The 27,766-nt window shown below is 45.6% G+C and overlaps 2 protein-coding genes across 3 annotated transcripts; one reads left to right on the top strand and one right to left on the bottom strand.

The window, feature by feature from the left end:
- Window positions 1–1,288: 1,288 nt before the first annotated feature.
- On the bottom strand, window positions 1,289–13,186 carry PSMD13 (proteasome 26S subunit, non-ATPase 13). The gene is made up of 13 exons (XM_054025966.1): window positions 12,983–13,186; window positions 11,445–11,523; window positions 10,350–10,384; window positions 10,212–10,267; window positions 9,769–9,812; window positions 9,389–9,475; window positions 8,090–8,261; window positions 7,375–7,454; window positions 7,161–7,286; window positions 6,349–6,411; window positions 4,395–4,475; window positions 3,824–3,940; window positions 1,289–2,078 (listed from the first exon to the last, which is right to left on the bottom strand). Exons 1-13 carry the CDS (start codon window positions 13,075–13,077, stop codon window positions 1,983–1,985), a joined length of 1,131 nt encoding a protein of 376 aa, XP_053881941.1. The 5' UTR covers window positions 13,078–13,186; the 3' UTR covers window positions 1,289–1,982.
- Window positions 13,187–15,351: 2,165 nt separating this feature from the next.
- On the top strand, window positions 15,352–26,606 carry SIRT3 (sirtuin 3). Of its 2 annotated transcripts, none has more exons than XM_054027350.1 (8): window positions 15,352–15,680; window positions 16,475–16,655; window positions 19,106–19,306; window positions 20,116–20,348; window positions 20,507–20,607; window positions 20,850–21,011; window positions 21,659–21,868; window positions 24,520–26,606. In XM_054027350.1, the coding sequence occupies exons 1-8, from the start codon at window positions 15,605–15,607 to the stop codon at window positions 24,538–24,540; spliced, it is 1,185 nt and encodes a 394-aa protein (XP_053883325.1). In that variant the 5' UTR covers window positions 15,352–15,604; the 3' UTR covers window positions 24,541–26,606. The 2 variants fall into 2 exon arrangements, with proteins under 2 accessions (XP_053883325.1, XP_053883326.1); XM_054027351.1 differs by lacking the exon at window positions 24,520–26,606 and adding an exon at window positions 22,314–22,690.
- The last annotated feature ends 1,160 nt before the right edge of the window (window positions 26,607–27,766 follow it).

Raw genomic sequence — 27,766 nt, 5'->3', positions numbered from 1 at the left:
TATTTATGCAGGAATTCCCTGCCAGGCAAGGTCGTTGAACTGAACACAGAAGTCAGAGACTAAAAGGATTAAGTCATTTTATAACCAAACTACAAACTCCACAGGTGAAACTGGTGTATATCTAATCAAGTCTCACACCTTCAGATCTTCTCAACCTCTGTTCACCATTGTTGCACTAACATGCACCCTATTTTGTGGTGCGCTTGTCACGAGTGTGAGGAAAGACTTGAAGACCATATGCAGAACTACAACTGTGGGAAATCCTACTGTGGTGGCTGGAGTCTTTGCCTGGTGAAGAAATACGACTTGTATACTTTGATGAAATATAGGCACAAGCACTGGTGAATAGCATGCCAGCTTTCAGAATAAGCCAGTCCTAGGATACTGTCCCAAGCACATGGTGCAAGAATATAAATATTGGACCTTCCTGTTTAAAGCTAACTTTATAAAGCTTCCTGGAAGTTTGTCACTATAATTTATTTTTCATTTGACACCATCTGCCCAACTGATGTGAGTGCCACACTCAAAAGAGCACCAGCCACCTAGTTGAGATTAAAGACCTGCTTGGGTATCATCCTGACTAGTGTTTATGCTCACACACCACATTTCCTTTGGCGCTTGTACCATCATAGCCTAGGGCAGCAGGCAGCCATCTCCTTGATGTGGAACCTGTGCCCCACCCCCACAATTGCTCTGTTCATTCCCCCAGCTGAAGTAGCAGCCCAAGAAAGGTGTTTTTTCAAATAGACTGGTCATGGGCCCCTTTACCAGCTCTCTCTCCTGGCTGTATGAAAAATCCACCACCCCCATGAAAGACCCAACCTGGCCAAACTACTAGTAATACTATGGAAAAGTGACTATCATTGAACTGAAAGACTATTTAACTAAACACTGGTATAAGAGCCATGGACAGTGCCAGAATACACAGGCAACTAAACCAAAGCAATGAAGCTTAAACTGTATTAGAAAAACGTTCATTATCTGCAGCCTGGTTCTGTCACCTTTCCTCACAGAAAATTGCTACTCCATGTGAGTATGGGTGACAGAGTCAGAGATGTTGAGAAATGTGTCAGAAACACAGCTCCTAACAAGACAGAACCTTGAATGCTGCTCTTGGCAGTCACCAATGTTTCAATTCATTGTTAAAATGTATTGATCTGTAATGAAGACTACACCTGGCATGCTGTGTAATATCTTACGTTATTCAATTAGATTTTAAAGAATATTTCAGTTCACCCCTTAAACAGGACACAACCCAAGAGTTATCACAAAAGCATGTGAACAGAACTGTAGAAGAAGGAAGGCAGAGAAGTTTATTCCAGCAGTACTGCTGCACTACACTTCACAATAAAGTGTTCATGAAAGACAAGAATAAACCCAAAAAGGATATAAAACCAAATGCACTAAATTAATGATTTTATTCCTGGCAAACCCACTGATGGGGTGAGCAGCTCCCTTTACTGCCAGCTGTGGGGGTGGGGTGTCTTGGTTATGCTGCCTTTGGACTGTTGGGAGGAGGGGCTACGGGGCAGAAAGTCATTCTCTCTCAAGTCCAATCACCACATCAGCAATGCCTGATAGTGGGAATATGGCATCTCTCTCTAGCACAGTTTAGGACAGATGCACCCATCTACTGGGCTAATGACTCTACCATGTAGCTACCACCAGCACCCTCCAATGCAATAGTTTGACACTAAGACTGATTCAACCACCATTATTGAGCCCTTATCCCCTTGGTGACAGTAGGACAGGAGCTCCTATGGTCAGTGCTAGCAGACCGTTGGCGCACAGGGAATTCCTGACTTAAGCACCAAAGGGTTACACAGTAAAGGCCACTTACTCCTCTGTACAAGCATCAAAAAGTAGTTCTTCCCGACCTCCCCTAGCCCCCCCTTTAATATAGTTCTGTACAGAGACAGTGGTCTGAGCACCACCAGTTTCAGCAGCAGCAAGAGTTATTTGCTCAGGCAGTGCAAGGTCTTCTATGTTAGGATATCGTGGGCTTGGTGCTCCACCAGCATTTCCATGCTCCTCACATCTGTGCACCAGAACTCCAGACGGTCCTTCATCCCCTTGATCTGGAAAGCAAATCCATAACAGCTTTAGGAGCCTGGACATAGAAGGGAAAAGTAATTGCACCTCCCCAGGAATGGGCGCTAGAGTGAGACTGGGCATACTGCACACTGAATTCAACTGATTTGGAGCAGAAGATTTCTCACCACATCCACTAAATTTAAAGGTGGAACATGAAAGCAAACATGGCTAATTAGAGGCAGGGCTCCAGGAAAAGCATTACCAAGAGTGAAACCAATTCAACATGGGTAGGGCCCTACCAAATTCACAGCCATGAAAAACGCATTACAGACCGTGAAATCTGGTCTTGTGTGCTTTTAACCTATAGGGAGACCAGCGTTTCTCAAACTGGGGGTCCTGACCCAAAAGGGAGTTGCAAGGTTATTTTAGGAAGGTCACAGTACTGCTACCCTTACTTCTGCGCTGCCTTCAGAGCTGGGTGGCCAGAGAACGGCAGCTGTTAGCCGAGGGCCCAGCTCTGAAGGCAGCGCCCCGCCAGCAGTAGCAGAGAAATAAGAGTGGCAATACCATACCAAGCCACCCTTATTTCTGTGCTGCTGCCTTCAGAGCTGGGTGGCCAGAGAATGGCACCTGCTGGCCGAGGGCTCCGTTCTGCAGGCAGTAGTGCAGAAGAGTGACAATACCATGCCATTCTTTCTTCTACACTGCTGCTGGTGGGGGCTCTGCCTTCAGAGCTGGGCTTCCGGCCTGCAGCCACTGCTCTCCAGCTCTGAAGGCAGCGCCACCACCAGCAGCAGCGCAGAAGTAAGGGTAGCAGTTCTGCAACCACCCCACAATTCCTTTTTGGCCAGGATCCCTACAATTAATTACAACACCATGAAATTTCAGATTTAAAAAGCTGAAATCATGAAATTTATGATTTATAAAATCCTATGACTGTGAAATTGACCAAAATGGACTGTGAATTTGGTAGGGCCCTAAAGATGGGACATTAAGATCCCAAACTTGACCTCAAGTGTGGTGAGGATAGGACTATCATATGGTGTGATAGGACTCCAAGATTCTAAGTATGTGGGTTTCTGAGAAAGCTTTTAGAAAATGAGGATAATAAGGGAGGAAATTTTAAGGGAGAATCATTTTAAGTTTTATAAAATGAAGCAGTCCATCAGCTGTGATATTGTCTCATTAGGACAGCAACGTGCATTTCAGTTTCACTCAAAGCAAAGTCATAGGTCCCAAATGATGAGGTACCAACCCTGGGAGACTATTTAGCTCTTAACCTTTCTCCCAAAATCAATCCCTGTTAGATGTAAGGTCTCAGATATAGAGGATGTGCAACATGGCATAGTTATTAACCTGAAATCTTAAGTTTTCGCTTCATTAAATTTAAAATTTGTTACATTAACCCAAGTTTTTGTCAATTTATATGAAGTGTGCATGTGTGATGTGCCTATTGTTTGCATGGCCCCATTCTCAGAATCTTGCAGACACTTGTTCCATCCATCATGTTCCCAAGGAAGACTTGCGAGTACAACTGCAAATGTTAGTTATGGATATCTGGGTTGAAACCAAGGTCTTGTTATTTTGTGAAGGGAGAACTTTTCAAATAATGTTTTCCTCTGGAAGGGGAACCTTTGCTAACTCTCTTCTCCAAACCATTGCAAGAAATGGGCAGAGCCAAGGTCTGAGAACTACAATCTTATTAACAGCTCTCATGTCAGTATTCAGGCCAATCACAGATCGAAAAGAAGGTGAGTTGCCATTGGTTAAATATTTCAGCTGACATTACCTGCTGTAAATCCAGCACACGCGGTTGGACCCAGGTCATGTGCACTTTCTTATCCACTTCATCAATACTGCCCTTTACTAACCCTACTGAGAGAGCCTTCATCACCAGCAGTTCCACCTGAAGATAGGAAGAAAGGGATTAAGAACTAGTCACTTTTCACAAAGACTTCCCATTTCTTTTAAATTGAGTCATTTTATAATCCAGTCACTAGACTACTGTTCGCCACAGCACAAAATGAAACTGAAAAGTGGCACAAGGCAGCTATCTCCACGACAGATCACTCTGACCAAGCTGGGCAGCATTCTATACAAACATCTGGATCCACAGGAATTAAAACTGTCTGAGCTTGTTCTACTAAGGAATGCGAGGGCTACCTGTGTCTGAGACAGAGGGCAGGAGATGGCAATTCATTCTTCCTCTACAGCCAGAGGATTCTTTGCAAACATTAATGCAGTGTATTTCGCCCCTCGCACTATTTGACAACATATAGAAATGAATCTGTCCCTCGGATACTGTTAGGAACCGCACATTCAAGTTACTTATTGTCATCATTAGCATTAACACAACTCACCTCATTCACGGTGACTTTGGCACTTTTAGCAATCTCTTCAAAAGTGAGCTGTCTGTGATTGGCTGGTCGGGTGAAAGTCATCTAAAGGCAAGCAGAAAATCAGCACTCTTCAGATTTCTTCTCCCAAGATGTACCAAGTCTCCCTAGTACTGTCCTCCAGAAGCCATGGGGTATGTCAACACAGCAATTAAACACCCATGGCTGAACCAGGTCAGCTGACTTTAGCTCCGGAGGCTCAGGCTGCAGGGGTATAAAATTGCTGTGCAGATGTTCGGCTGGGGTCTGAGTTCTGGGATCCTGCAAGGGGGGAGGGACCCAGAGCCCAGACTCCATCCCAAGCTTAAACGTCTACACAGCAATTTTTAGCCCCACAGCCCAAGCTAGCTGACCCGGGCCGGCCACAGTCATGCCGCAGGGCCTTTTATTCCAGTGTAGACGTACCTGCAGACTTGAACCTCATCTCTACCTGTGCAAATCAGAGGCAGGCCCTAACAAAGGGCCAACAGCAGCTAGTTCTCCCTCTATTTTTTAAAAAAAAGACTGCTTTATTGAAGATGCTAAAGTAAGCAGCAGTCACTTCCCCACCCCGCATCTACCTCCCCAAACAGTAGGCTCCCTAGGAAACAATCGCTCAAAGACAAAGTAGATTCTAATCCTAAAGATGGAAATTCTCCATGCACATCATGTTATTGGCATAGCTGCAAGTGCTTAAGGACCAGTGGTTTTCAAACTTCTTTTCTGGGGACCCAGTTGAAGAAAACTGTTGATGCCTGTGACCCAACGGAGCTAGGGATCAGGGGTTTGGAGTGTGGGAGGGGCTCAGGGCTGGGGCAGAGGGTTGGGGTGCGGGGGTGAGGGCGGCGGGGTGGGGCCAGGAATGAGGAGTTCAGGATGTGGGAAGGGGCTCGGGGTTGGGGTGCAGGAGGGAGTCAGGGCTCTGGGCTGGGGCCAGGGATGAGGGGTTTGGGATTCAGGAAGGGGTTCCGGGTTTGGGAGGGCTCAGAGATGGGGCAGGGGGTCGGGATGCAGGAGGGGGTCAGGGCTCTGGGCTGGGGCCAGAGATGAGGGGTTTGGGGTGCAGGAGGGGCTCCAGGTTGGGGAGGGCTCAGGGCTGGGGCAGGAGATTGGAATACGGACTTATCTACGGTGGCTCCCAGTCAGACGGGGTGCAGAGGCAGGCTTACCTCCTGTCCTGGCACCGCGGACTGCGCTGCACCCTGGAAGCAGCCAGCAGCAGCTCTGGCTCCTAGGCAGAGGCGCACAAGCGGCTCCGCGCAGTTCTCGCCCGCAGGCATGCCCCCCACCCTCCAGTTCCCATTGGCCGGTTCCCAGCCAATGGGAGTGTGGAGTTGGTGCTTGGGGCGGAGGCGCGCGCAGTATTGGAAAAGGTAGGCACTAGCCTGCTTTAGCTGGACAGCACCACCGATGGGGCTTTTAACGGATTAGGGTTACCCATACCCATTGGTGATAATGAAACCAGGCCTTGTACATGGAAGGAATGCCAGGACAAGCATTTCTCTGTCTTAGATGTTAAAGGATTTCCTTGCATGGGGATGGTTTTCAACCCTTATCCATTTGAGGCGAGAATTTGGGTGTTCTTTAGGCAGTTATGTTGGGACATAGTTTAAGAACTATCCCTTCAGATGCTGTCTTTGGAAACATAACCTTTTTGGCTCTTGCTGTCTCTTACTAGCATCTCCTGGCACTTTCTTCCAGCAGCATTTGTCTTTGAGCACCATCAATAGGCAAAATCATGTAATGCCACCATTAGTGATTTAGATCTAAAAAGCAACTATATAAAATAGCAGTAGACTGAAAGCACCATGCACACAGCTCTCAACTCACAAACAGAATCTACTTAGACACTACAGGGAAGTTAAATCATGGGGACGCCTTCCAGACCCATATAACAGACAATTGGGGTGCCCTATCAGGGTCTCAGCTAGCAGCTTACCTCCATGAGGCACAGCAGCTGGATCTTCTTCAGGAGAAGAGCTTCATTTGCAGCCAGGTCTGGCTGTGAGATAACGAAAACATTAAGCAGCTGTCCATGAATAAAGTTAGTTTTTCTTCTGTTTCTTTCTAAGTTACATCCTGTGCACTAAAAATGAGCCACACAGAGGGTAAATACCCTCTCATCTGTCTTGCTTCTCTGCTAAAAAGCCCTGGATTCAAACCCAATACTGGCTGACCACTCCATATAGTGCTAACTGGTGTACTGTTAAATGCTATCCTCTGCATGATATGCAAAATCATGGTCCTTAACTAAGGGCTGTCTAGATGGACAATAAAGATCTCTGGCAGCTACTGCCGTATTGACAGCTTCCTGCATAATCACTGAAATATTACTATTGACAATCATTACTTTGCAAGTGTTTCGGGAATGTGAGAGGCATTCTCTTTAGTGTTTTCCATAGTACCTTCAAAATGATATTTAAGTGTGTCCCCAGGTAAGTTAGACTGGCACAGCAAGAGCCCCAACAGACCCCATGAAATCTTCCTTGGTTACAGAAGACTTTTTCTTTCATCCTTTATATTTACTTTCATGTATTTATTCTAATCAATCTAGTTATGGTGGGAAGGTGCTGTTAGAAACGTTCTGGTGGAGATTTTACATGGACTGAAGTCAGGAAAACTAGAGTTATGGATTGTATATTATCCTTAACTCTGTCCCTTTGTACTCCCACATTATTTTACTATTCTAACTGATGTCTATGCATTTATCAGGGCACCATGAAGTTGCGTTGTGTTTCCCACCTCACTCACCTGCTGACCCCAGGCAGTCTTCAGAGCCTGGAATTTCTCTACATTACCACTATTGAAGGCATAAAGTGTGTCAATCAGCCACTGTCTGTCAGTGTTTCTCAAGGACTCCAGCACAGGGTGCATGAGCTGTGATAAATAAGTCAGGACAGCGTTATTGACCGACTATAACCAATTTCCATCATTCAACAGCTGAGACAACCCAGAGTCTACTTACCAGCTCCCCAAAGTTATAAACTCCTTCTCCTAGGAGTCCTGCCAGCCCCAAGGTAAAGGCTCTCTCCTGCTGCTCTGACACTGCAAGGAAAAATAGTGTGTGTAAAGCGACAGCTTCAACCCTATTGCTCCTTCCTCTTTCAGTATGTGTATATGATCTCTCTCAGATTTTTTGGTCATCACCACCTCCATATTTAGTCAAGACTGCAAACATGATCAAATCTAATCTTAATCCACGTAAAATGCAATTCCATGCCAATACTGGAGGCTGCAAGAACCAGCGTGTGACAGAAATCCACTCCGGTGCAGCCTGAGGGTCTGAACTACTTGAGGTCAACGACCACCTCAGCAATCTGCTTGCAGCAGAGCCCCTCCCCCCAGTTGGAAATTTAGAGGAATACCATCATTTACCATATCAGCTACGCAAAGGAGATCACAAGATTTGGGAAACGGTCATTTACTCTCCCCTACCTTACTGACAGTCTCCCCACCCCCATACATCTTGGGTACCATAGCCCTGAGATGAATGAGCAAGCAGAATTCATCTCTCTGGGTGCACTTTACTAGGATAATGGTGGAGTTATATAATACAACAATGCTGAGGAAAGCTGACTTCCCTATGTGCCTACAGCTGGACTCCACTGGTGGAATAGGCCAGGACTGAATGAACATGGAAACTGCAGTTCCCTATATCTGGCACAAGGAGGCAGACTTACCTGGCAGATCCTTGACATCAATACAGCCCAGGAACCGCAGTGCATCCTTATAGTAAGAGGCATGATTCCCAATTGTCTGGTAGTACTTGCTGGAAAGGTCGTAGAAACGGCTGTGAACAGATGTCACCCCAGGGAGATTGTTCAGCATCTCCTCAACATCCTCTATGGTCTCCTAAAGAAAGGAGAAAGTCCAACTCTTGACACACAGACATTTTATACACACCTGTACCTTTCACCTCCGCCAGTCACTATTTTAGTTAGTTTTGAAATTTACAGCTTATCACAAATTATATTCACACGTTTAGTACAGAAATCCCATCCAGAGTGAATCAGATGAGAGTGCAGCTGAGAACATTAGTAACAGCATTTGAAACAAAGCAAGACGACGCCCTTTCTCCCCAAAAGTCTCGTTCATATTTACAAACAGGTCAGTGAGTGCACTTCGTGACCCTTGAAACTTCATATTTCCATTAATACAAGAACATGAACAACTGAAGGATCCCCATTTGGCTCACGTTGGTAAAAATAATATATCAACTTTGCCTAATAATCATAGAAATGTAGGGCTGGAAGGGTCTTTGAGAAGTCAAGTCCAGCCCTCCACGCTAAGACAGGATCAAGTAAACTTAGACCATCCCTGACAACATTTGTACAACCTGTTCTTAAATACTTCCAATGATGGTTTTTCCAAGGGAAGTTGTGGAATCCCCATCTGTCAAAGTGGATTCCCTCTTACATTATAACTGGGGGTTGGAGCGTTAGGGTAAGTAAGCTCCCTCCCCCCCAAAAAAGGTCAAACAAGAAGCTAAATACAGATATACAATACTTCTTAGCTCTTTGCCAAACCACATACATGATGCTAAATTCGTAGAACCACCCCAAAGTTGCAGTCTGAGACACAGAAGGGTTAAACTCAAGGGTTTTTCTAGCCCTTCTCAGAGGCAGCTGCTGATTCACACCAGCTGAAGATCTGGCTTCATATGGGTCATTAGTGAGGATAGTCATACACTAGAAGTATATGCCACTAGCATCTCAGTTAAAGGAACAACACTAGAAGTAACAGCCAATGTTATCAGAACTAAGCAAACACTTTCCAGCCTTCCAAATAGAGCTGGATTTCCAGGAGACCTGCCCATGCTGCCTAAGAGAGGTTACAGATGAACTTAAATTCACAAAATTCAACAGACACAGAAAGAGAGGGGCTGCCTCTAAAGGATAAGCAAGTGCTGAAATACATGGGCATCCAGATGAATTGAATGCGCTCAAACTGACAAAACCTAAATGGCAACATAATCTCACCTTTGTGACCTGTAGGTCGCCAATGTTTAACTTCAGAGCCCCAATGGCTGTTTTACATAAAATCACAGCCTCATCACTGCTTTTCACCTGCAACCACAAAACAGTTACACATCAGAAAAACAACTGTTCCAGCCACGCAGACAACTACTGACAGTTAAAGCATAACAAGTGCTAATTTAGTTAGGTTGTGTTTCTTGCTGTGTTCCCAAATCCAAATCCATGTTGGCTTGTTCACAGAGAATTGTATGTACTGAAGAATATGCCTTCTCCAATATAGACACAGATGTAAACGTATCTACCCGCACAGACCTACAATAAAAAGCAGCAGCTATTTTATTTAACTGTGCGCCAACAGGAAAAAACTTGGATTTCACAAATACCTTTTCTCGAGTCTTTTCCAGGAAAGTAAGGGCCACATTGGGATCTAACATGGAGCAAGAAGGAAAGCATATTAAGGATCCAAACAGCAGAATATTTGAACCTACCACAAGAAAGTACCTTGATTGGCTCCACAGAACTCAGAGCCAGATTCTCAGCCGGTAAAAGCCATCATACCTCCACTGAAGTAAACGAACTATGCTGAGTCACACCAGCTGAGGATCTGGCTCCATATGCATCAGCCATCTCTCCAGCAAGGTCCCTTTTGCAGCAGTAATTTCACCATTAGTTGTAAAATTCTATGCGTTTATGCTTTTTACTTTCAATATTGTGCAAACCAGTTGCCTCATTTTCACACTGAAGTCTTGGCTGTTGCCATCAGCCAGTTAAACCCTAGGCCTAATAGCCCTAAAAAGTCACCATTAATATTAGAAAAGTTACTCACCTGTCATCTGTCTAACTACATGAAGAATGATTTCTACCAAGGACAAAGGGTTCACCCTGAAATGAACAACATGGCATCAGAACAGTTAAAATTAAGAGTGCACAAGCTACAAACTTATGTACAAGTAGTCAATCTCACCTGTGTTCAAACTCACTGATGAAGTTCTCATAAAGCTGTGAGCGGTAAAAAAAATTGTGACAGCCAGTTAGTGACAGAATATTTCATTATAGTGAAATAGGCAACTTGCCCATCATTAAATATAAACTCCTCCCTCAAAGTAATTTTGTACTCATAGGTGGAGGTATCTAAAATGTACTGACACTAGACTACAGAAGCCAAAAATTGCTCATCTTATGGAGAGCAGTCTCCAGGATCTCCTCCCAACTGTGGAGAGTGATTCACCAGTTAATAGATTCATGAGACAAGACTAGTCTTTACCAAGAGGGGGTTACCTAGGTCTGTTTACCCCTCTCTGTTGTGAGGGGCCTCTACTCCACTAAGTATCCATATAATCAATGGAAGCCTAGCTATTTCAGATTTCTCTACACACCTCACTCTAAACATGTACAGCATATCCATAAGCTCAGGGCTTTCCTCACTGATGTCAATGTCTTTTTGGTGAATCATAATTGGATATAAAAATGCAAAGAAGACGGAAATGAGCAGAAATGAATCACAGGAGTAAGTAGATTTATGCAAGTTCAGATATTTGTGTGCTACATTCTTAAAGATGACAATATGCCTAAGTTGGAAGAGAGGAATAAAATCTGCACTGATACCTGAGTCTGTGAACTCTCAGGGAAACCACTCTGCGCACACACACAGTTAACCGCTTTGTTGCCAAGACTGAAGAAAAGCCTTTTTTTAAAAACATAGGTGAACCAAACTAAGACCTGTGAAGACCTGAAACTCATCTCATTCCATTCCCTACATTACAGCGCCATTATTTTACCTAACCATTTCACGCTTTAGAATGTTTATAAAACATGGCCAAATTATGCCCAAAGTCCAATCCATAAACTTCTAATACTAATAAATAGTATCTATTTGTTGACATTTTTTATAAATATTCAGACCCTTCCAAATAGATGGGGTGCAGTTAGGAAGTTTTAAAGCATATTTTCCGATCCCACAATGTTTTGGCAGGCCTTTGCACAACTATTTTATATCAGCCCAAGAATGCTCACACTGTCATCTTTGCACTGACACTTGCTTAAGAATCAACCTATTCACCTTGATGAGGCCATCTCCTTTAGCAAAGCAGGGGTCCTGCACAAAGTCCAACACCTGCAGAGTCAGCTGGTGCCAGAGTCTGAAAAAACAAGAACAAAGAGGCCCCTGGCATCAGCAAGCATCAGTACAATAAGCAAAACTATCAGACAGACACCTACTGAAATACAGAGGAAAACATCATAAAGCTAATTTCAATTAATCCATAAGGACCAATATAAAGGATCATTTATGACTCAATTCAGCACTAGCTCTGAAAAAGTTAAAGACCTCAGCTGGCCAGGACCATCAGCCTGGTGCTTATAACTATTCTAGACCAGACTTCAATTAAAAAATATTGTGTTCAACTTTTTCCGCATGTATAGTTCAGAGGAATAGTAAAAACTGAGTGCAGCTTTCTGCAAAAGATCTCAAAGCACATAAAAAGTATGACTCAACCCTCAAAACATCCTCCAAGGGAAAATACTACTTTCCTCATCTTACACATGAAGAAACAGGCAGCAAGAAATCACAGGGAACCACCAATTTCTAGCTTATTTCAAAACCCTGTCCATTATTTTTAAAAAGTTGAAGTATAGTTTCATGTTCTACATGCATTCCTCAATCCGTGACAATTTTTGTAGTTTCAACAACCATATTTTCCTATATTTTAAAATTGGGTTTCTCTCTGTTGTTGCTGTGAGCAAGGCCGACAAACAGGTGAAAATCACTAACGGAGAAACAATTAAACTGACTGAGTATAAAGTGCGGTCAAACAAAATAAAACTGAAAAAGCATCTCAAATTTGCTATAATTATCCTAGGCGTTTTTTGTAGCTACTATAGGTAAAAGATATCAGATAAGTGGTTTTTAAGTTAAAGGTGTCTCTTCAATATGACATCAACTGAAGAGTACTGGATGGCATTACTGCGAGGGGGATTGCATTTCTTGAGGACCATCATTTCCTGTAACCCAGCAGTTCTCAAACTTCATTGCACCCTGACCTCCTTCTGACAACAAAAATTACCAGGAGAGGGGACTGGAGTCCATAGCCCGAACACCCCATGCTGGGGGGGGGGTGGCAAAGCCCAAAGGCTTTGGCCTTGGCCCCCAGCAAGTCTAGCACCAGCCCAGGCGACCCCATTAAAATAGGGTCACGACCCACTTTTGGATCCCAAGCCACAGTTGGGAACCCCTGCAGTGTAACCCATTTACAGTGGAGATGTCAGAGCAAAGGGGCGCTTCTGACGCTGCACTGAACCCCCAGGTAAGTGCACCGGGGGTGGGAGGGCGGTCTGCACAGAGGTGCAGGATTTGCTCCCCTGGGGGAGGGTCTCCTGGCGGAGGAGGGCAGAGCCCCAACACCAGCTCATAGAGCAGCCCTCAAGCAAAGCGCTCGAGCCTCTCAGCACTGGGGCAGAGCGCAACCCCCGCTCCCAGCGGCCGCCAGGCCCCAGCTCGCCCGGCCCCAGCTAGCAGCCCCCGGCCTCCCCGCAGTCCTCTCCCCCGTGCGGGGCTCCCCGCCCCGCTTCCCTTGGTCCCGGCCCCCCCGGCCCGCTCACTTCTTGGTGTAGAGCTCCTCCAGGCGGTGCCACACGGCGGCCTGGCCCGGCCCGGAGCTCTGGCTCTGCTGCAGGAAGCCCGGCACGTCCTTCATGATGGCGGGCGGGGAAGGGGGTGAAGGCGGGGCGGGGCGAGCGAGACGAGAGAACCCCAAGGTGCAGGAGGCCAGGCCAGGCCACCCCGCTGCTACCGCCGGAAATGCACACTCACTTCCGGTAACGAACCCCCGTCGCGTGCGCGCGCGGCATGACGGGTACCGTATGGCCTCGCGTAGTGCAGCCCCGAAACCCCGCCCTGATCGGGGAGGAGCCGCCGCCCGTCCTGGGACCGCTGGCCTGGTGCGGGCGCAGGGGTGCTCGCTGGTAGCCACGGCAACGGGCGCGGCCTAGGCCTAGGCCCTGCAGCGCGGAGCAGTGATGGGAGCTGCTTGTAGCGGCTCTGACCCCCACAGCTCCAGGAAACGTGCCACGGGATCCAGGGGACACGAGCAGCCCATGCCCACGGGGCGGGTGTTTCCATCTCCAGCAGCAGCCCATCTCCCTCCCAGCACCATCACAGCCGCTCCTCCACGTGCTGCCATGGCATGGCATGGCCAAAGGGCCTTGCGCCAAGCACCATTGGCCAACACTAACTCGTGGCCCGTCCTTCCAGTGTGTTGCATCGAAGTGCCATGGCATGGGGATGCCGTGTTTCAGCACCACGACATTTCGGAGATCTCTAGACCAGTTGGGACCATGTCACGAACACGGCTTTGGGGCTCTCGGGACTCCCTCCTCCTCCTGCTAAACACGCATTACTGCATTCAACAGTGAAGTAATCCTACCCTCCTTCCCCCAAAAGTGTAACCGTAGCAATTTGGAGTCACCACTGATTCTGTTTTGGGTAGCAATGTTTCTCAAAAGCCCCTGAAGGACGGTGCACCCACCAGTGCATACAGTGTGGGGGGGTCACAAGGGGTCACAGACCTGCCCCCCTAAAAAAATTAAGCTGAGCTGCTGAGGGTGGCCCTTTATGCACCATCTTACCAAAGCTGCTGCTTCGAGATAATGATAGAGCCACACTTTTTTCAGACCACTTTAAGCACTTCACTAAAGTACCCCATTCTCATCTATCCCTGCCCAGTGGGCACCCTGCTCTGAAGGCCAACCACTACCATGGAGATAATTGAAAGTCATACTAAAATAAACAAATTATAGGGTTTTTACTTGAAAATCCACATTTCCCCAACTTTGGGGGAGGTGACTTCAGAGAAACAGTCGATTTGGCCTCCATCCCTTCCTTTGCTAAAAAGCAGGAAATCCTAGTGCATTTATTAACAATTCGATGGATGGAGGGGAGAGTATAATAATGGCAGCAGTGGACAAATACAAAGATGTTTGAAAGGGCAGCAAATACTGTGTATGACAGAATTAAAATAGAGTAAGAGCTAAATAAATTTTTTAAATGGCATAAAATCAGTAAAATGAGGTTCAGCAATTTCACATAGGGAGAGAGAATCAAATACACAGGTTTACAGTGGGAAAATAATGGCTCAGCAGGAGAATTGCAGGTGGGGATCTCTGAGTAATTTCGGTAGATGATAAAATGGATAGGAACCAATGCAAGGGGAGCTATTGGGGCACTGATAAACGGATCAATAGGCTGCATAATTTCAGGCCTAAATTAGGAATGGTGACAGTGATACCTGAATGATAGGAACAGTGCCCAATGCTACAGTATGAGGGCACTGAATTGCTGGAGCTGTCACCGTTTAGATAACATCAAGGTTCAGAGCACGCATGGTCATGAAAGATCCATGGTACATTTTGAAAGATTTGGTGTTAATTACAATGTCCTGGACACTTTCCCATCCAGGATATTGCCTCTTGCAGGACCTATATTCGGGATTGCCAACTGTACATGTTTGAAAATCATAAGCTGGGCCCCCAAAATCATGAGATTGAAAACAAACCATTTTGGTTTCTTTTTAGTTGCCTTTTGCTTTTGGGGCTTTTACGGTGCTCTCAGGTCAGATGTTCAAGCCTTTCTCCACTACCATGAGGGCTAGAAATGTATTTTTTTAAAAAGTTGAATTTTCACCTCATCACTTGTCTCCAGCAGCTGGGACTGCTCAAATATCCCGAGACTTGCAATAAAATCATAGTCATTCCTTGACCTAAAGACACTGTTGTATAGTGTAGCTAGAGATGAAGGCTGCTGTGCTCTACTCCATTTCAGTGGTTAGGTGTACGATCCCACTATACACAGTTTGTGTATAAGTGACAGCAACTATAAAAATACAATCTACGGTATTCTAGTGTGAACTGCTGTGGGCTCTTCTATTATGGACATTGTGGTAAACCCTTTCAGCTGTTCTGCCTGGCTCAGGATCACCTTAAGCAAACAGGCCGGTGCTTTGCCCTGTGCCCTGGATCCCCCTTCTCCAGCCTCCAGGTCACTAGTGCAGCGAGTCCCAGGGGGATGCAGGAGATAGTGGCCGCCCCGTGCCATGCTCCCTGCAACTAGACAGTCACTTAGTCGTCGGGGTGTGGGGAAAAGCAGGGAAGCAGCTACAGCACCTCACTCGTTCTCATCCACATCGCACAAGACTCCACTTTCTGCTACAGGGCAAGGGCAGGGGAATGAGCCTGGGGTTACGGTTCAGAGTCGCGGCTGTTAGAAATGTGTTTCCTGCTGCGAGTCTTCAGGGATTCACGGGTAAGCAGCATATTCGGGGGGGGGGGGGGGGGGGGCGAGTGTGAAAATGATCAGAGGGAAGGGGGCAGGCGGATTTGGGAAGACTTCAGATGAGTGGGAGGGGAACGGCAGGGTAAGTTGGCTGGGGCCTGGGGGAGAGTGGAGTGGCTTGGGCAGCAGAGTACAGAGGGGACTGGGGAGAGCAAAGTACAGTAAATGAGTTTGTAGCATGTAGGGAGGGGAGCTTGCTGGCAGTGGCATACTGTGTAAGGCAGAGTGTATGTTACATCTGTAGCCATACCTGGCTGGTCTCAGGCTTTTCACCTGAGACTCAGGCTTTTCAGGGGTTTCTCAGTGATAGAGCCAGGCGCTGAGTTTGCATGGCATGGGCTACTGGCTTTGCTTGTACCAAGTGTGCCATTAGGAAGCTCTGTGGATTTGGAGGTGCCCTCTTTTAGAGGAGATGTAAGAGTGATAGAGAGACAAGGGGCGGGAGGTACTTTTACTGGACCAACTTCTGTTGGAGAAAGAGACTAACTTTTGTGCCACATTGAGCTTGTCTTCAGGTCTCTTTCACCAACAGAAGTTGGTATCACCTCACCCACCATGTCTCTCTAATATCCTGAAACCAACATGGCTACAGCTATACTGCATGTAAGAGGGATGTCACTTGTAATGCCATAATTCCTGGTAAATGCAGGGAGCTGACTGTTCTTTCCATAACTCTGGGTAGATTCCTTTAAACCGGTCACCCCTGGCCTTGCCTTTCTAAGGGACCGTTGTCAGCTGGTCCAGGTTGTTATGTTTTGTTTCAGCCTGGCGGAATCTCTGGATATGCAGTCAGAGAAATCATTCCAGAAGGCCTGTTGGCTCCATGGGGGGCAGAAATCTTCCCTTAGCTTCCTTGGGATCTGGTTTTATCCCCACAAGTGGAACTTCCCTGCAGAGGGAGCCTCTGGAATGCCATGGAGAGATGGCAATTGCCTGTGGAGCAAGGTACGGCTGTTTTCTCATTTTGTGCTGTTCCCTGTCACTCTCGAACACAATCCTGATAATTCTCCACAAACCAGGGCTCTGTTATCTTATGGACTCATCAGACTCTCTCACTGTCTCAGAAATACTCACCCCCAGGAAGGAGAAGATGAGGCTGTTATAATTAAATTCACCAGATACTGTAAAGAATGCTGAGAGCTTGGAGCTAAGATCAGTGTTTACCATCTAAATGCACGGCTCTCTGTCTCTGTGAGCCACGCTGGTGCAGTATCTGCTGCCATGGGAACTCTTTATGAGTGGATCAAACAGCAGAGAGGCTTTGAAGAGAAATATTGGCCACTGCTAGAGATGGGACATCTAGTCTTATGCTGCAAAGCCCATGCTCTTGTGAAGACAATGTTCAACCCATGGAGGCCACATTCAGTGATTCTGTGCCCTAATAATCACCACCACCAGGAGTCACCAGGAACCTCTGGGCTCTGCTCTCATGTCTGGATTTTGCCCTGATCAGAGTCAGTGCCCTGTGTGACGGGTTGGGTCACAGAAACCCTCTTGGGACTGCCACCTGAGATGCTGAGACCATCTCTGAGCCCGTTTTCCCTGCCAGCTTGGGACTTCAGTACCCTGTCTTGTTGAGCCAGACACGCTAGCTTGCTGCAAACACAGACCCAGGTCTGAACCACGTCCCCCAAAAGCTGCAGACTCAACTGAAAACAGCTTAAAAAGTGCTCCTGTCTCTAGCACCCAGACATCCAGTTCCCAATGGGACCCAAACCCCAAATAAATCCGTTTTACTCTGTATAAAGCTTATACAGGGTAAACTCATAAATTGTCCGCCCTCTATAACACTGATAGAGAGATATGCACCGCTGTTTGCTCCCCCAGGTATTAGTCACTAACTCTGGGTTCAGTAATAAGCAAAAGTGATTTTATTAAGTACAAAAAGTAGGATTTAAGTGGTTCCAAGTAATAACAGACAGAACAAAGTAAGTTATCAAGCAAAATAACATGCAAGGCTAAGCCTAATACATTTAAGAAACTGTTTACAGATGAAATCTCACCCTCAGAGATGTTCCAATAAGCTTTTTTCACAGACTGGACTCCTTCCTAGTCTGGGCCCAATCCTTTCCCTTGGTACAGTCCTTGTTCCAGCTCAGGTGGTAGCTAGGGGATTTTTTTATGACTGCAGCCCCCTTTGTTCTGTTTCCATCCCCTTTTATCGCTTTGGCACAAGGCGGTAATCTTTTGTCTCTCTGGCTCCTCACCCCTCCTTCTAAATGGAAAAGCACCAGGTTTAAGATGGATTCCAGTACCAGGTGACATGGTCACCTGTCCTGTGAGACCCCCAAGCCTTCATTCTTCCCGACCTGACTCATAGGAAGGCTAGCAAGTAAACAGAGCCATCCACAGTCAATTGTCCTGGCTAATGGGAGCCATCAAGATTCCAAACCACCATTAATGGCCCACACTTTGCATAATTACAATAGGACCCCAGAGTTATATTTCATATTTCTAGTTTCAGATACAAGAATGTTTCATTCATACAAATAGGATGAACACTCAGTAGATTATAAGGTTTGTAATGATACCTTACGAGAGACCTTTTGCATGAAGCATTTTCCAGTTACATTAAATTTACACTCATTAGCATATTTTCATAAAATCATATGGAGTGCAACATCACACCCTGGATGAGCAAACATTGCTTAGGTTGTTTGGGGCGATATTCTTCTCATGTGATGGATTGTAGATTCTCATTTCCTCTTCTGCACTTAAGGCTGAGCAGTGATTCAATTAGGTATCTGCCATCTGCACAGGGACTCTACTAAGGGGGGGAATCCTGGATGGGATTCAGGGAGGGTTGAGGTTTCTTCAGTCCTTAAACTGGGCAGCCCTGTCAGAGTAGCATAGAAACACAATCCTAAGTGCTTTCTGGTTGCCAACCAGGATGCAAAAGGGGTTCCCATGTGCATTAGCCATGGGGAATCGTATACTAATTTGGAGATTAAAAGCTCCCTTAACCCCAGTGCCTTGTCCATAATCCACCCAAATACACACATGGTGGTCCTGTGATGCTTACTGTCTTATTTAGATTGAAAACATCTTTGGGGTAGAGACTGACGTTTTGTTCTGCGTTTGTACAACACCTAGCACAGTGGGGTCATGGTCCAAGCCTGGGTGCTAGCACAATAAAACAATAGATAATAAATGTCTGTTAAGTGCTTTGATATCCTCATATGAAAGGGGCTGTAAGTGCAAAGGAATATATTGTGCTCCTGGGGGCTTCATACTAACTGCTACTATGTTTTCTCCCCTGAATTACCAAACAATAGCACATGAACCTACAATTGAAAGATCAGTTCCTGGCTTCCTAGGAAACACTTGGGATGTTTTTCTCCATCTGAGCAGTGTAAGTCCTTTTGTTACCTGCTGCGTTTCCTTTCTGCTCCTAGAAGGATCCAGGGGGCCAGACTGGTCTCCTTATCCACTGCTGCCATGGGCATCTTTGGGATTGGCCGAGGAGGAGATGGCAGTGGAAACCGGAAGCTCACCCTGCAGGACGTGGCAGAATTAATTCAGAAGAAGGAGTGTCACCGGATGGTAGTGATGGCTGGAGCTGGGATCAGTACACCCAGCGGCATCCCAGATTTTAGGTAACACCTCATCACTCTCACAGATGCTTATTGGAGCCAAGCCAGAGCTGGAATTGATGATATTCCAAACCTAGGTAATACCAGGGGTCTGCCACTTACCATTCCTCTCCCTCTCACTAGTACTGGGGGTACTGATCCCAGCTCCAGCCATCACCACCACCTTCTCATTAGTGCTAGTTTGTGGCATGCCAGCAGCATTCCAGACTTCATTAAAAAAATCACCGTGTCTGCTGCTTCTCCTTCCCTGGCATGCTTGGACAATGCCACAGTTAAGATGAGTGCTCCCTTCAGCAGCTCAGACTCCATATGACACCTTGATCCAGATCCTCAGGCCCAGTTGAGTTGTGCTTATTGCTTGATTTTGCCTCTGCACTTCCCCAGTTCTGGGGCTGTCCAGGAGCCAGTCTGGCCATGGCATAAACTAGAGTTGAAACAGGGGCCACTCTGTCAGCCCAGGATCACTGGAGCACAGTGCACTTGCTGTGGCCCTTCCCATCCTCAGCAAATCCTGAACATGCCTCATACATCAGGGGATCTGGAGTTGGGTGGTGTAGAGCCAGCAATGCCAGTTTGACATCACCTGAGGGGGTTCCTCTTACATGCAAGGGAAATCCTCAGCTGCCCACTTAAGGCTCCTTTGCCCTGCCTCAGCTGCAGAAAGCAACCAGATAGGGCTCAAGAATTTGGTCATTCTCTTCCTGAGAGAGTGTCATGTCACGCTCTAGGGGTAGGTGTCTTTAGAAACCTCTGTGCTGGGTTTGTTTTCCTGTGGCATTCTGACTGATAGGCTCCCTTTGTCCCCTCTGCAGGTCTCCTGGGAGTGGCCTATACAGTAACCTTCAGCAGTACAACATTCCCTATCCAGAAGCCATCTTTGAAATTGGCTACTTCTTCCACAATCCTAAGCCCTTTTTCACTTTGGCCAAGGAGTTGTACCCTGGCAATTACAGGCCCAACTACTCCCATTACTTCTTGCGACTCCTGCATGACAAGGGGCTCCTTCTGCGTCTGTACACCCAGAACATTGATGGGCTGGAAAGAGGTGAGTGTCGCCTTCCTGGCTTTCCTTGATGGACTGCAGGGAAAAGACAAGATGGGGTGGAATACGAGAGTGGGGCTGTTGAAACATCAGATGAATTTGGGGCCAGTAGGTTCAATTTCCTTGTACTGAGTTGATCGTCTCTCCATCTTGTGTTCAAGTTGCTGGGATCCCTCTTGATAAGTTGGTGGAGGCTCATGGCACCTTCGCCACTGCCACATGTACCGCCTGTCGGAGATCCTACCTGGGTGAGGACTTCAGGGTGAGTGGCAGTTGCGGGGGCATCAACACAGAGACGACAGAAGCAAATTCAAAGGGAGCCTGCAAGCCAGTTACCTTGTCCTCATGGCCAAGAGACTACGTTCCTGTTCCAGGGCAAATTTTGTTTTGTTGTGATATGATGGCAAACCCATGTGTGCTTGTGGGATGGATGGAAGATGTAATGGTGGAATTGCTATGCTGCCTAGTAAAGCATGTGGCTGCTGATGGGTTTTCTTGTTTCAGGGAGATGTGATGGCAGACAAAATCCCCCACTGCCCAGTCTGCACTGGACTCATCAAACCTGACATTGTGTTCTTTGGAGAGGAGCTCCCACACCGGTTCTTCCTGCACGTGACAGATTTCCCCATGGCAGATGTGCTCTTTATCATTGGAACCTCCCTCGAGGTCTGTGACATAGATCATAAGAGGGCTACGGGGATTCAGCACTTTGGGACTCAGGCAAATAGTGCGAAATTGAACAGGGCGTTAGGGGAAATGGGGGGGGTGGGCGGAATTCAGGGATCAGGAAAACGAAGAGAGGAATTTGAGGACATAGGGTGAGAAGCGGAGTATTCGGACTCTGTGTGGGGGTATATGGAAACAGAAGGCAGCTAGACAAGGTCCATGGAGCTCAGGATAAGGATGTGGGGTTGGATCTCTGGGGATGGAAGAGATGAGTTTTGTGGATACTTGAGGAGGTAACAGTAATAACTGGGGTGGACTCTGCTGGAGAGATGCCCCCTGCCAATTCAGTGATGTGCCAGCAGGGGGTACAGTAGATAATAGCTTTTGTCTGGGATATTCCTCTCAGCCAGTTTTCCCAGGTTATGAGATGCAGCGTAAACTTTGTTATTAAAAGAGGAGCTGTGTAATACGGAAGAGTCAAGCTGTGAGATTTGGGGCCCTCTGAGACCCTGCATTTTGAGTCCCTGAGTTTCAGTTTGTGGAGTGCAGTGAATTCATTTTGTGTGGGCTTTAGACTCCCCTACTGACCTCCACTCCTGGGATGAAGCTCTCTGTTTCTTTGCTCCTTGTGGGGGGATTTTTTTTAGGTGCAGCCCTTTGCCAGTCTGGCAGATGCAGTCCGCAGCTCTATTCCTCGTGTGCTGATCAATCGAGACCTGGTGGGACCATTTGCGTACCAGCCACAGTACAATGATGTGGCCCTGCTGGGAGACGTGATCAGTGGGGTGGAGAAATTTGTGGAGCTGATGGACTGGAAGGAGGAGATGCAGGAGCTAATCCGGAGGGAAACAGAAAAGGTATGAAAGGCTCATGAAGGCCTCCCTCAACCTCGTTATTCTTTGTTTTAAAAAATATTCCAGTGCCAACAGGTAATAGGAATTGTGGGGACCAGAAAGTCACAGCAAATACTCACCAGCAACTACACACCACACCACAGAAACACCAACCCAGGAACCTATCCCTGTAGCAAACCTCGTTGCCTACTCTGTCCCCATATCTACTCTGGCAACAGCATCAGAGGACCCAACCACATCAGCCACACCATCAGGGGCTCATTCACCTGCACATCCTCTAATGTCATATATGCCATCATGTGCCAGCAATGCCCCTCTGCCATGTACATTGGCCAAACGGGACAGTCCCTCCGCAAAAGAATAAATGGACACAAATCGGACATCAGGAATGGTAACATACATAAGCCAGTAAGTGAACACTTCAATCTCCCTGGTCATTCTATTACAGATTTAAAAGTCACTATCATTGAACAAAAAAACTTCAGAAACAGACTTCAAAGAGAAACAGCAGAACTAAAATTCATTTGCAAATTCAACACCATTAATCTGGGCTTGAATAGGGACTGGGAGTGGCTGGCTCACTACAGAAGCAGCTTTTCCTCTCCTGGAATTGACACCTCCTCATCTATTATTGGGAGTGGACTACATCCACCCTGATTGAATTGGCCCTGTCAACACTGGTTCTCCACTTGTGAAGTAACTCCCTGCTCTCCATGTGTCTGTATATAATGCCTGCATCTGTAACTTTCACTCTATGCATCCGAAGAAGTGAGGTTTTTACTCACGAAAGTTTATGCCCAAATAAATCTGTTAGTCTTTAAGGTGCCACCAGACTCCTTGTTGTTTTTGTAGATACAGACTAACACGGCTACCCCCTGATAGAACCATATTCACGTCTACAGTCTATTCCTCGAGGGAGGAAGGGAGAGCAAATTCCAAAGGATAAAAGAAGCCACTAGGGTATTTAACAACGAATGCAGAGAGTTTATATCGGGAGACAAGAAAGTAGCCAGGGTTGTTAAATACATTTTCAGCCAACATCAGACTTGTCTCAACCAAGAAAAGAGAAGACCAAGACTGTGGAGTATAGTTCCCTAATGATGGAATGGTTTAACAGTATTTAACTGAATATCAGGGTGATCCTGATCTAGAATGATGTGGATATTTAAAAAGTACAAGCTGTTTTAAGGGAAGTCTGTTCTGTTTATTTACTGATGCATGTCCAGATAGACTTTTCAACCCCTAAAGAAGTGAAGAGGGTGATGGAGACTTGCCTAAGCCAGAGATCAGTTTACCAGAGACAACAGCTGTGCAGTTAAGAAGCATACAAAAAACAAAGGGTTAGGGTTAGATGCATTTAAAAGACAAATCATCACAAGCCTGATCCAAAGCCTATTGAAATCAATGCAAAGACTCCCATTGACCTCAACAGACTTTTGATCAGACTCCAAGTCCAGGATAACATGCACTCCAGGGTGCAGACTGCAAAAGTTCCCATAGAGATTCTGAAGGACTGGAAAGTTACCAATATCACTCCCCATGCCAAGAGAAATACCCCTGCCGTGTGCCAAACTAATCTGCACACATTATAAACACAAAAATGTGGTGGCTTTTTTCCTCCTCTGTTTTCAGAGCAGAGACTGTCGGGAAGTCTCAGTATTAAACTTCGTTCATTTTAGAATATTCACGGTAGGTCAGATCCTCAGCTGGTGTGAACTGACATCGCTCTCTTGATTTCAATGGAGAGTCAGTAGAGCTAAGCTGCTTTGTGCCAGCAGAGGATCTGGCTCTGTAATTGTATTGATTCCTTCTGAAGTGTTACCATAAATAAAATTAACCTATAATTGCCAAAATAAATAACGTATTCTCTTTGCTTTTTCATGGGTTTGTTCTCTTATTTGCTGATTTATAGAATCATTTCATTTGCAATGACTCTCCCATTCATTTGTATGAAGTAATGAGGTTGTGCAGTCATCCCTGTTACTAACAGGAGTAAAAGCATTTGTCTAGTCTGATAGTAATGAAATGCTAAGCGCCTAATCCTGCAAACCCTCGGTCCTATGAGAAGTCCCACTGACACAGGTGGTCCTTTGAGATCTTCAGAAGAGATTATAAAAGAGCAAGCTATTAATTATTTTATTTTACACTAACATTAATTAGGGACCATTAATAGTTGTATTTTATTTTAGTCTAGTGGAGCATTTAACTCCACGGATCAAACTCTGCTGGTATAAACGGGTACAGCTCCATTGGTGTCAGTACAGTTTTGCCCATTTGCACCAGAAGAGAATTTGGCTCTGTATTTTTAAACAAAGTGCTGTGAGAGGGATGATGTAGTATGGAGATCCCAGACCCCATTTTAACATTGCTGTTTCATTTTTCACTATCAGATTATGGGTCATCTACAGAAAGGATGATTAGTCATTTGTCAGAGGGTTTTTCATGGTAAGCCATTTGAGGGTAACACGAGAGCGCACAGCCCTTCATGTCATGGTTGTGCTGCTGTAACTCAATGAAGCAAATCCAGTTAATTGTGGCATGCACGCTCTTTCTCATCACCCTGGGCTTTTGGCCTGAGTGTCACTAGCTGAGCTGAGGAACACTGGAACACGTGAATCACGTTGACGAGCCATGAACATTCTTTCTATTTTTAGCTGGATGCAAAAGACAACTAGGACAGCTGCTCTCCTGCTGCTGGGAAATGATGTTCACCTTGAAAAGGGGTAGATGTCATCCCCAGCGAGCTGTGACAAGGTTACAGAAGAGAGCTGGGGAAAATGCTCTCCAGCTTTGCAGTGGCTACTGAGGACCCCTTTGGCTGTATCCGAGTGCCCTGCCGCAGTACAGAAAAGATCATCACACAAGACTCTTAGGAAGTGAAGACCGAATGGCAGGCTGTGGACTGGCTATTGCAGGAGATTTTCCCAATCTGACACCTCAGCTGGGCACATGTGCCCACTGAACGCTGTGACCTCTACCTTTTCCTGTCTTCCATTCTCCCAGATCACACATTTGGAGAGACTTTGCCTCTCCTTTTCTGTCACATAGCTCCTTTAACAGCTGTATAAACTATCATCCAACTTTGTGATGTTCACTATTAGACTGAGCCAGAGTTTCATTTCCCTCCCACCAGGCATACTGGACTCCCACCAGAAATTCAGGATCAAATTTTAATAAGTTTCTTGTGAGTCTGGGTGTCCCAAGTTTTGGGTGCCCAACCTGAAATACCCTGGAGCGGACTGTCAGAGGCGAGAGCTCAGAATATCCTGAAAATCAGGCCTATTTATAGTACTTCAAGTTGGGCACCCAAAGTCACTAGTCCGCTTTTGAAAATGTTAGTTGATCTGTCTCATTCTAATGCTGCTGGGATAAGTACCCAGCTCCATCAGACAGGTTCATAGAAAGTTTCTGGTTCCCTGAACCAGCTCTTCGAAAGAGCAGGTTTCGAATGCAAGCAGGGTTTTTTCAATTATTTATTTGTTGCAAATTTGTCATGTTTATTAGATGGGTGAAATTGCTGCTAATCAGGAAGTGAAAGGTGTCAATGTGTCTAGAGATGATGCCTGGAAACCTCACTCCTGCTGAGCAAACAACCCTATGGGCCAATTTAAGCTGCTGTCTGAATGGAACGTGGTTTGATATCTGCACAGCAATAATAATTATTAATACTAGTAAGCTTTAATCCCTTTGCAGATGTCTACACATGGTATTTCAATGTCTGTTTCACACATTTCCCAGGGTCAATGCTTTGATTGCACTTCCCCCAATTTGGTTCATGCCCTTTGTTATCCTTCATTTCTCTTAATTATTCACTTAGCAACTATTCACCCTTTAAATGCTGGCTCAGTTCCTGGCACAGATTTACAACTCACAGAATGCTCCAATCAAGGGTTTATTGTCTATTCACTGAGCCTTATAGGGAGGGAATGTTTGCCAGGACACCAGGGTTATTTCCTCCTCTTCTCAAAAGGTGCCATGGGATATTTAATTTGCCCATCACCAATGGGCAAAAGGGATCCATGTTTAATGTCTCATCAGAGAGCACTACTAACAGTGAGAGGCCCCTTCCCCCTCACACTAGAGAGCTATCATTGCACCTGAGCCCAAGTCCCAGCATAGGATTTGAAATCACACCCTTCTGGCCTAGAGGCGAATGCAGCAATAATTAGCTCGTCTATTACAATGATTTTTCTGGATGTGACCTTTGACCAATACTACGTCTAAAGAAGCACAACAGAGGAGATGCAAAACACCTTGCTCAATGTGGTTATGGTTAATATTTTGAAATGCACAAAAGTCAAGTAATTTGAATGTTAAGGCTTCCATAGCTACTGTAACTCTGCGTCTTTGTACATTTCTCTCCCTTTATATTGTGTTAACTTTTACGCCTTAATATGTATGTGGCTAATTGACGGTTGCGGTATGAAACCTACCTTTGGATTATCTGTCTTCTATGCATTTAGAAACTTCAGGCCAAATCCTCAGCTGGCATAACTCAACAGCACTCCATTGACTTCAATGGATGTATGCTGATTTACACTAGCTGAGGATCTGGCCCTGTCATTCCTACCACTGTAGTAACAGAGTTTTTTGCCCTTGCACTTCTTTTAAATGAAGTCTGTGATTGAGCTCACAGTCAAATGAACAGACTTGTTTATCTGAATGTGTGATTCAAATATATTTGAATGTTCTTACATGGCTGTGGGTTCAGCCATTGAAATAAATGTCATTTGAATTGATAGAAACACTTCTGCTTTTATTTAGGCTTTCACTTTGCAGCGCATCAGACACTTAGCCTAGCTGGAGTTCTGCCCATTTGTACGCAGTTAACATTTTACTACAAAACAGCATATGTTGCTTCTCAACCGTATTTCGTTATACACGTCAAAGGTGCTTTTCTTGACTTGAGCCTCAACTCTGCAAAACCTTATACACAAGATTTACACATATAGGCAGCCCTATTAAAGTCAGTGGGACTACTCATATGTTTAATGTTGAGCACATGTGTGGAGCTTTTGTAGGATCAGTGCCTAAGTCCATTACAAGATTGAGTTTTAAACATGGCCTATTTCTGAGGAATTTGAAAACAAGGAAATGGGCGAGAGGTGAGTAAAATACACCATGTTTTTCTTTAATTCCTTGAGCGGGCAAGGTTTCTGCCAGATCTAACATTTTGAAAAAGATCAGAGGTTTGCACTGAAAGTTTACTATTATTTTTTCCCAACTTCTATCTTAGAAAAATAAATACAATAAAATGGCTTGGCCCAGAATCTCCACACTTGATTGCTCCTGTTCTCCTCAGGGAACCTGCTGTCTATTAGTGAAGATTAGTGGATTAATTTTTGAGTTATTCAATTTTTTTTCTCCTTTTAAACTCCTTAAAAACTTCCACAAAGTTCTTCAGTAGGTGAAGAACTAAACATGCATTTTTAAAGAAGTAAATCTCTAGCCTTTTTCCCTTGCAGAAACAGCCTTTAAAATGTAAACCACTTGCTAAGTATACTTAGAATTGTTTTTCTCCCCTTAAAAATTCACAGTAGGAGACATTTTTAGGAAAAATCCCCAATTCTCCAGTCCCCCCCAACCGCCCTCCACAGCTGCACTTCTGCCCGCCAGGGCTCCAACACTACCTTGATTTCCTGGACCACAACCTGTTCAGCGATAAGCCACAAGGCCCAACCCTTCCTGTCCATCCTCTCTGTACAGGAGAGAAACACCACTATGCTTAACCTACTCTCTCATTCAATATGGGTCAGAAACCCCACTATCTACATACAAGCAGGTAACCATTTTGCCCAGTTTGTCCACTCCACAAACACTAGCTGAAAACCTCATTCTGCAATTCGGTATATGCCCTTAGATATTCTACACAGAGCAGAAAAGGGAACTAACATACATGGA

The sequence above is a fragment of the Malaclemys terrapin genome, chromosome 4 (assembly GCF_027887155.1).
Source record: "Malaclemys terrapin pileata isolate rMalTer1 chromosome 4, rMalTer1.hap1, whole genome shotgun sequence".
NCBI classification, from domain to species: Eukaryota; Metazoa; Chordata; order Testudines; family Emydidae; genus Malaclemys; species Malaclemys terrapin.
The sequence above is the reverse complement of the archived record's forward strand: the minus strand, read 5'-3'. Positions and strand labels throughout refer to the sequence as shown.